Genomic DNA, 9972 nt, shown 5'->3' with positions numbered 1-9972 from the left:
GAGGCTGTTGTGTGGGGGAATGCCGGCCCGCCCGTGGCATTCAGCTGTGTGCTGGGCTCCTCTGGCTGAGGAACAGGGCCTGGGGTGGTTCCCTGGCTGTCCCTCTGTCTGTCCGTCCGTCCGTCTGGCCAGCAGCTCCCTGCCCTGAGCAGTCAGGTGCCTTCGTCTCGCCAGAGCCCCTTCAGGACCCCCGTGCTGTGCCCTGTGAGGGGTTTCCGGAGAGACCTGGGTCGGTTGATGTGCTCAGGGTGTATCCGGTGAAGATCAGTATAGGAAAACCTTGGGGAAAAAACCCATTGTTATTAATTAAAAATGTGCAATTAAAGGATTAGGTGATGTTGGTATAATGGACTGTGAACAATTCAGAAGGAAGGACCTGATTTCACTTGAGAGGACTTGAATTCATCCTTGTCACTCCCTAGGAGGGGAATTTGGGTTGTGCTTAATTGGGCAGGTGGGGTTCAGATGGACACAACTGCGTGTTCTCCCTTTTTTCCTTCAGATTCAGCTGAGAGAAATCCCACATTGGGTGAAACTGAGTGATTCTGCAGCCTTGGGGTCTGTGGTGTTTGCTGAAAGGGAGTTATGCCTCTGCAGTGTCAGTTCATTCCTATCAGGACTCTAGGCCTGGATATTAATTCTGGGAGACGCGCGAGTTCAGTGTAACGCTTGACTATCTGCAAGTCAGTGGTGCCTACGCTGTCTTCCAGTGTAAATATATATATATGAGAGATTTAGCTGGGGAACTGGAGTCGGGAAATCTCCCATGGAAGATACCATGTGTTCGAACAAAATGACAAATCTTGTTCCATCAGATGCTTGTTACGCTATAACATTTTATGTTAGCTAGGATATTTATGTACCCCAGATATTTATTGTTTACACAATCGCTGTTTTCCAGCTGAATTTCACTAGTGACTTGTTCCAGAGGATTGCTGAAAAATGTGAACCTAAAGGGAACTGGGTGGAGTATCAGTACAGGCCACATGCATGATTGGATTGAACAGCATCTGGTCTTGTGGTTAAATTACGCTGTTGAGCAAGAAGCAGGGAATATTAGCATGAAATTCTAGGTCAGTTACAGGTAGGGAAATCCTGTGTGAGGGTTCTTACAGGGATCGTGCTTTGAGTTAGGTAACTGAGTTTTGAACAAGAGAGTGTTTGGGAAGGGCAGAAGGAAACTGGGGCAGGGAAGCACAACCCAATACGTCATGAAATTATGTGTCATATTATGTCATGCTATTAGATAGGCTTATTTGCTAGGTTCTCCCTTAGAAATTGTCCTCAGCACACCTAGTAATCCTGTACTGAGTGTAAGAGCTGAGAGGCTGTGATGGTTTCTAGCTGGTCCCCCCTCCCCGATGGGAGCTGTGCAGGCAGAGTACCCCAGTTCCAGTGGGTACTTCAGCTCCCATCTGCTGTGCTGCTGTGTGATGCTAGTGTGTCTGCTGCCACGCTTGCGCAGAGGAGTAATGCTCCAAGGGATTTTATTGAGAGTTATAAAGTTCTGGGGGAGGTGGACCTTGTCATTCTCAAGGTGAGAACTGCCCCTGTTTACATCTTAACCCTTAACAAGCAGAAGCTTTTTCGTAGGACAGTTTCTTACAACTTTGAGTACAGAAAATACTTGAAAACTTGTCACATTGCAAGAGCAGGAGTTTCTGTGTGCTGGGCAGGAAGAAAAAAGGAAGAGGTTGGGCAGTGATGTTGGATAAAGAATTTGCTTTGCAAACTGTGTTTCATTCAACAAATTGTAGTGTCTCACTTCCCATCTCTAGAATTGGGATATCAATGTAACTGATAGGTAAAAGGTTCCTATGTTTGGAGTGTTCAGTGTTGGTAAGGAAAGCTGTATAAATATGTAAGGAATATTTTTAGCTACTGTTAAAATGAAGTTATAACTTTGACAAACGGGTTAACGCAAACAAATCTTCTGTCTCTGCTCAACAGATGCCGTCTTGCCTCAGAAGAGGGGAAGAATACCAGAATAGCCATGAACTGTTATTGGAGAGTCCTGGCAGTTTTCTCACTGTTTCTTCCAAATGCATTGTCTCTCCAGCCTGCCCAACCCAGAGTGTTGCTGGTGTCTTTTGATGGATTTCGATGGGATTACATCTATAAAGTCTCAACTCCCAGTTTTCATTATGCCATGGAGAATGGTGTTCGTGTCAAACAGGTCACTAATGTGTTTATAACAAAAACGTATCCTAATCATTACACAATGGTGACTGGTCTCTATGCAGAAAGCCATGGTGTAGTTGCTAATGAGATGTATGACCCTATTCTGAATGAAACTTTTTCTCTCAACAAAATGGATATCCATAACTCCAAGTTCTGGGAAGAAGCCAGTCCAATATGGGTAACGAACCAGAGGGAAGGACACAAAACTGGAGCAGCTATGTGGCCTGGAACAGATGTGAAAATACGTGGAGTCTTTCCTACATACTATATGCCCTACAATGAATCTGTTTCCTTTGAAGACAGAGTTGCCAGGCTTATTGACTGGTTTACATCAGAAGAACCAATAAACTTTGGTCTCCTGTATTGGGAACAGCCTGATGAGATGGGCCATATTCTGGGCCCAGAAAACCCACTGATGGGACCGATAATTAGTGATATTGACAAAAAGCTGGGATATCTTATGTCTGAACTGAAGAAGGCAAAGCTGTGGGATGTGATAAATGTCATAATCACCAGTGATCATGGAATGTCCCAGTCTTCCTCGGAAAGGCTCATTGAGCTTGATGAGTATGTGAACAGAGACCTCTATTCAGTCATTGACCATTCTCCTGCAGTAGCTATTTTGCCAAAAGAAGGTAGGAGCTATAGCAGTAGACTTCCCTGAATAAAATACTTGAATATCAAAACTTCATACTTCATTCGCTGATGCCAATAGGACATCAGCCCTGGACAAGGAGTACTTGTAGGATCGCTTCCTTGTTCTTTTTGCTAGCACTGTCAAAAGCCTGGGTTAGCTTTATGAAATGGAAAGTGAGCAAATTTGTCTGTTGTTGACTAATATTGACAAATATCCTTTAGTCCTTATGAGAAGTAAGATAATCTAACGACGTTTTCAAGGATGAATAGCGTCCTAGATAGATAACAACTGGCTGTTACATATCCTGCCTTTCATCAAGATGCTAAAGCCATAGTGGAAGAGTTAGATTTCTAACTCAAACAGTAAACTGAAACCAGATGGGGACCTTTGATAAAAAGAAAGCCTGTGTTGGCTATTTGATTAGCTGCCAGCTATTGCAGCTCACTTTAGTTTTTTTTCCCCATCACGCTGTACAGCCAGCCAGTTATGTTCCTACCATTTTTATTGTAATAATGACAGTCAAGAATTCTGTTGGAATTAAGTCTGAAGTCTAGTTGCAGTCATTGAAGGGTTGCTTAAGTGTCAGGTGTATGTTTAGCATCACTTATGTAGAGGCACTGCTCTTTATTTTGATGATCCAAAGGTATACCTATTTGGTGCCAATGCGTTAACCTGGAAAATAGCATTTTTTGTGTGGGCAGGGGTGCTAGTTTGGAAGCTGAGTTTTCAGGTGGCCTTCTGAAGAGGCATTTTAAAGATTTCTGTAACATTTGCATCACAAATGGATAGCACTCTGTATTTAATGCCTCAGCAGGGAAGGTATTTTGCAGACTTAAGTGACCTTTAAAAGTGTAAACAAATATCTCTTGTCACTTTTAGTTTGAAGAATACTCTGTTATTAACACAGACTAAAATGTTAGTATGTCCAAACTGAGATCCCTTTGCTGTCTGAGCATACTCAGGTGCATGTAGCTGGGCGCTCTTGGTGTGATGTGGGAGCTCCATCCAGGATGTTGTAATTAGCAAATAAAGGAGTTGTAAAAGTGACCTTTAGTGCTGAAACAACCCTAATGCTCTAAATGAGAACTTGAAGATGCGTAACCTGATTCTCCTGTCTGCTAAATGCAGAAAATCTCTGCAGCAATTAGGTGACAGAATAGTAAAAAGCCATTTCAGTAGATTTCAGAAATAGCTTGGAGTTAGTTTTGCCCAGAGGTTCAGATAGGTATTACACTACTAATAAATAAGAATTAGTTTTGAGCACAGCTAAAATTCCTTCCTTCCGTGTTAGCAGCTGTGATCTTTATTATAAAACAACAGGCTTAATTCTCAGTTTAGCTATGAAATAATATATTTAAATATGTAAGACTGATTCCTCAACAGTTATTCCATTCGTCTTGCTTAAACCAAGGGAACGGTAAAACAGTGACACCTTGAGAAAAATTTTGAATGCTTAAAAATGCAGCGATCTCTGCTACTTTCACTATCTGGATGCATATTTCTTCCCTGGGAGATGGATTAAAGACACTATTTAACCACACTACTCTACTAGTCCGTGTGTAACTAATTGTATATTAGAAGATGGTACCTGTAGCACAGCTAGTGATGCTGGCCTTTTTCTTGCATTTAATATAAATACATTAATTCAAATAAATAATTTAGTGTAAAATGATAGTTTGCTGTATTAGAGGCTTCTCCTCCCTGTTATCCCATATAGAAAAGTGGCATAACAAAGTTAATTTTGTTACTAATATAATCCTGGAAACACTAGATTGGAGTCCCTTTTCTTGTTGCTGTAACTATCGTATCTGGACTTTTGCTGTCTCATCTTGACCTTTATTGTGTTTCTGAAGTTTAGGGATTCTTTTTTTTATGCCAATTTAAGATAAGAAACACTATGTGTTAAACTATTGCCAGTTTTCCTCCAGAATTTCTGTATTGTTCCCTAGGAACTGAGGGGGAAAACAAAGACAGCTTCTTTAAAGACATTGGGCACCTCCTCCCAAACTTTTTTTTTCCTGAGATATATTCAAAACTCCACGCACCCTGTAAATGGCAAACTGGATTTTATCCTTGGTTTACTTCAGGGCATGTCTTGGGTCAAACTAAGGACTTGTGGTCGTCAAGGTGGTCGTTTCCTGGGAGAGACAGAGAGGAGCTCGCTCGCAGGAACACGTGCTGCAGGATGTACAGTTAGGCGTGAAGGCAGGACTAGTGAGAAATGATAAGTCGAAATGACAGGATGTGCTGAAATCCCATTCATCTGCTGAAAACAGCAGCATTGGCCACAAAGACAATGTAAACATATTCCAGCTGTGCTTCAGACCTTGTAGTGCTGGAGCTGGCCAGCAGAGAACAGCTGGGAACTCCGCTGTCCTACTGAACTGTGTGTGAGCATAGCACAGAGTCTTGGGAAACTTCAGCTCCAGGAGTTTTCAACTTGGCTGCAGGATGAAGTCTGTGACATACAGTGCGTAGCCCTCAATAGGAGGCTGGGCTTCAATGGAGGAAGGGTGGAGGAGTGAAGAAACTTGCTCACATGTAGATTCCTGAACTTGCTTTTGTGTTCCTGTCTGCGTGTCCCGGTTCCTCCTTTCTGTGCGCTGGTGTTCCAGCTTGTCCAGCTGCTTTCTGGCTGTTCGGTGACTTGCTGGAAAGCAAAGCCCAGAAACTGGATATAAACAAATAGGCTTTGAGCAACCTGGTCTGGTGGGTTGGAACTCAATCTTTAAGGTCCTTTCCAACCCAAACCATTCTATGATACTATGAAATAGAGAATTGAGGGTGGAAAATGCCTATTTATTTGATAGTACAGCTCTTGAGGTTTTATGCTCCCTGTGCAGTAGAAGGCTAGGGAAGAGAAAGGAGTAGACACAAAGAACAGAAAGGAGTAGGTAGTGCTGTTAGCTGTTACTGAATACTCAAAATTGCTAACAGTTCTAGACCAAAAGTGCCATCTTCAGCTGCCAGTCCAGCCTGTCCCTGTGTATGTTTGTCATGTGTTCCCTGCTGAGGCCTCTGCAATCTTTGAACAGCTCCTAACATGTCAATAGGATCTAGACTATGACCTGAGGGCTTCTGTTGGAAGATTAATGCCATCTAGTTTTGTTTATCCCTTGGCAATGAATTGCCAGTACTGTGATGTTCCACGGCACATAGCAACAAACTCGCCAGATTTTCTAAATCGGCTAAACTTGTCATCAAAATGGTAGAAGATCAAAACTGGGAATCAAATGAGGTTAAATATGTTAGCTGTTTATTGGAGCATCTTGTTTAAGGAGAAATAAACAGTTGGGTTCACTCAGATTCAAGTTTTCAGAGATGCCAAGAAGCAAAGTGGCTTCTCTCTTTGTCCTTTTAAAGGAAAACAGCTAACAAACTGCTTCAAAATAAATCAGAAGTGTTATTTGTCATCATAGCCAACTGAGGGGAAGACAGAATATGGCCTTAATGTGCATACTACACCTCATCAACAGGGTTAGGAACTATCTTCTTGCTTTCAAGCTTTACATGGAGCTAGGAGGAGCGGGTTTCTTTTCTGTGAGACTTAACTGAATGCCTTCTAACTCATTCTTGTAAGAAGCTTACATTCAGGTAACAGTGAAATGAGGGATGTTTCTGAAATTAGCAAAACACTTACAGTTTGGGAATAGGCTGTGAAGTCTGATGCCAGGTGTGATCTGTGAATGAGGCTCTGGATTTCTCACTGTAATTTCTCTGTGCATTGTACTGTCTCCTACAGCTTTAATTAGCTTTTGAGGAAGTGTGTTTTACCCTCTTCTTTCAGTTGTATTTAAAGGACTGATGAGTTCAGTAAACATATTGGTGTGTTTAAGTTCTGTCTTATTTTGTTTGTTTGTTTCTTTGAAGGCAAACTGGATGAAGTATATGAAGCCCTGGCCAATGCTCATCCCAACATGACTGTATATAAAAAGGAGCAGATTCCAGATAGATTCCATTACAAACACAACAGAAAAATTCAGCCAATCTTAGCAGTGGCTGATAAAGGATGGGAAATTGTATATAACAAGTCTGATGGTTTTCTGCGTAAGTATTCTGTCTTTACAGTGTTTTGATATATCTTCCTAGTCAGAGACCTTACATGGTACTTTCTCTCCCAATCTCAACCAATGTTAATTTTTATTTTATTGTTTTTTAAGACTGGGAGGGAAATCTCTGAAGCTAAGTGTGTAGAATTTTTTTTTTCCTGATGGGATGAGAAGCACCCTATTATTAGGGGAGGAGGAACTGGACTTACCATTTCTAAAAATTAACGTTGCTGAGACAACATCGCTCACTTGTTTTAGAAGCCACATACTTGAGGTCTTCTTGCGAGATCTAGCAAACTGACAAGCACTTCCTGAGAGATTAAAAGAAAAGAAAAAAATTGTTTTAGAAGCCACATACTTGAGGTCTTCGTGCGAGATCTATCAAACTGACAAGCACTTCCTGAGAGACTAAAAGAAAAGAAAAAAAAGAAAGTTGTAACTGAACTTGGAGGATGAATAGCCTTGTTTTATCCTGTACTATTTATTTACTGGAGAAGGGTTGGTTTGGAAATAGAAGAATGCTTTCTCAAAGTCCTCAGCTTCTGTAGATGCCTACTCTTGCAGTAACATTCTATTGCTAGAAGAGTCTTTGACTATTGTGTTACTGTACTTCAGTGATTTTCATTTGCCTTATAGGATAAGATGCATTCTAGGTGACTGGGAGGAAAAAAGCCACTTTTGAGTTCCTCACCTTGGAGTTTTGAAATTCATTATAGGTAGAATGGAGACAGTAAACTGTAACTTTTGTTTGGCTAGGAGGAAAAATGTAGGTGTTACGTGGTCAGTTCTTAAGTTTCTTAATTGAAAGCCTGTTAAACTTTGCTGCTGGTTATGAAGCTGAGGAGCGTCACTGCAAGACTTGACAAGTTTTTCAGTTGTTGGTAGCTGATGAGAGCAGCTTTTTTGCCTGCATGCTTATTCACTTCTTCAGAGTTTTTAGTGTCCCTGTAAGGAAAGGGCACTGGAGACCCTCTAGTGAGGTCTGTAAACATTTTCCTTGTTGATCAGTAGATAGTGCACAAAATTGGACAGTGTGTCAAAGCAATTAGAGCTTATGGTCTGTCTGCTACTAGGAGTCAAACAGATTGTCTCTACATGGATTTCTTTTTTTTTTTTTTTTTTTTCCTAAGAGATCTCGTCCAGTTGCAAACTGGAGTTTTCCCTTGAGGAAAGTAAAGAAACTTGGCTGTAGCATAGCATGCCATTGACAGTACTGTTACTGCCATGTGAACTTACTTTTTTTTCTTTTTTTTTTTAAACCAGTGCTCTCCATTCTTTTTTCTAAGACATCTTCTCTTTGCAGTTCTGTGACTGCAAAGTGCTAGGAGACACTTGTGCTATTGATCAAAATGATTCTTCTAAACCTCTGCAAGAATACATGATGGCTGTTCCTTTTCTGCATTATGCAAATTCTAGGAAAAGGTTCAACTCTTGTTTTGCAACTGACCTTTATCTCTCTTTTATTTCTAGTTGGCAATCATGGATATGACAACAGCTTACCAGAAATGCATCCAATTTTTGTGGCAGTTGGACCTGCTTTCAGAAAGAACGCCACCAAAGAAGTCATGAATTCTACAGACTTGTACCCCTTGTTGTGCTATCTACTTGGTATTAACGCACTGCCAAACAATGGTTCGTTCAATGCTGTGAAAGATATACTTGCTGAAGAAGTTCCTGTGGTCTTTGGAGCAGACACCTATGCTACAGTTGTAGGAGTCTTTCTGGGCGGCTTTATTGTTATGGTTTTTATTGCAGTTTTTGTTAAACATTTTGTCCTTAACCAAGCAAATACCATGCAAATGCAACACACTGAAGCTGCCCAGCCACTGTTGCAAGGTTAATACCACTTGGTATTATTTCCCGATTGATGCTTAAAATAAGCTTATACAAAAAAAAATTAATAGAAGTGGATCAGCATAAATAGATGGAGTAAAAGGAAATGGATGTATGTCCATCGGTATGCTGGAGTACATACATACCAGGTATGCAGAGAAGGCGCATGCTTCCGTTTCACCCTACAACCACTTAATCTTTCAGGGGTTGAAAATATTCTAGGTAAACCTGGAAAGCTGTATATGTATGTAGTTGTGGCAATAGACCTTGAGTGCCTCATTCTGAGCTACTTTTAGGGAAGTAACATCAACTGAGCTGCACTTCACAGATGACTATATGGTGATTTAATTTCTCACCTCCCCCCCCATCTTTTTTTTTTTCTTCGAGAGGTTTTTTAAGTCTCTTAGATTCTAACAGGTCACTGACTGTGACTAGGATGCTTCAGGGTTTTTTTTCCTCCCTGCCCAAGGAAGCTTTTGCATGGATCACCACTACAGATGGCTTCGTAGATTAAATCCTTCAGTAAACAACATTATTATTAAGCTAGGTCATGCAGTGCTAAGTGAAGAGTTGGGCGTATTTCTTTAAACTACTATGGTAATTGTAACCCCAAAATGTGAATGTAGGTGGTACTGCCTTTAGCAATCAGCATTAAACTAATTGATTTTTTTTTTTATTTGGGTAAATATAGGTCTTTACTATTTTAGGTATGATTTTAGGTAAATGTAGGTCTTTATTTTTTCTCTTGTTTCCTGTACACTGGACTAAATTTTCTAGGAATTCCGTGAGGCTGGCACTTTAAAGACACATAGAAGCACAACACCTGTATATCCGAATGGAGTCTCTTGTATTTTTGTGATAAGAGGGTTCTTTCACAATAAGGCAGATGGATTGGTTAAGGAACATAGGTGTACAAGCTGGTTTCAGAGCACTGTCAAGCTTGTCACAGGATGTAACATCTGATCTGCTACTGGAGACTCATCTCCAGTGTGAGCTTGGCCTGCTGGCTTGTGTTTTATCTGGTATGTCTGGGTGGACCTTAGAATTTGATGAGTAGGATTAGACACACAATTTAAGAAACAGCCATATAAATCTTAAGCCATATATACTCTGAAATCTGAAAAAGTACACTTTGATATGAAAAAATGTGTAAGACTGGAATTTGTACTTCCAGAGGAAAGTCTCTGTCAAAGGGAAAATTATTTATTCTGAGTGAACAAAACTATATATTACTCTGATTCTTTTGTGTGGGGCAATGAATCTTCTTGTTAT

The 9972-nt window shown here is 40.7% G+C and overlaps 1 protein-coding gene across 1 annotated transcript; it reads left to right on the top strand.

Annotated features, from left to right (window-relative positions):
* Positions 1-1993: 1993 nt before the first annotated feature.
* Positions 1994-8708, top strand: ENPP5 (ectonucleotide pyrophosphatase/phosphodiesterase 5 (putative)). The gene is made up of 3 exons (XM_010085575.1): positions 1994-2816; positions 6689-6865; positions 8338-8708. The coding sequence occupies exons 1-3, from the start codon at positions 1994-1996 to the stop codon at positions 8706-8708; spliced, it is 1371 nt and encodes a 456-aa protein (XP_010083877.1).
* The last annotated feature ends 1264 nt before the right edge of the window (positions 8709-9972 follow it).

The sequence above is a fragment of the Pterocles gutturalis genome, unplaced genomic scaffold, assembly GCF_000699245.1.
Source record: "Pterocles gutturalis isolate BGI_N339 unplaced genomic scaffold, ASM69924v1 scaffold12935, whole genome shotgun sequence".
Taxonomy (NCBI): domain Eukaryota; kingdom Metazoa; phylum Chordata; class Aves; order Pterocliformes; family Pteroclidae; genus Pterocles; species Pterocles gutturalis.
The sequence above is the reverse complement of the archived record's forward strand: the minus strand, read 5'-3'. Positions and strand labels throughout refer to the sequence as shown.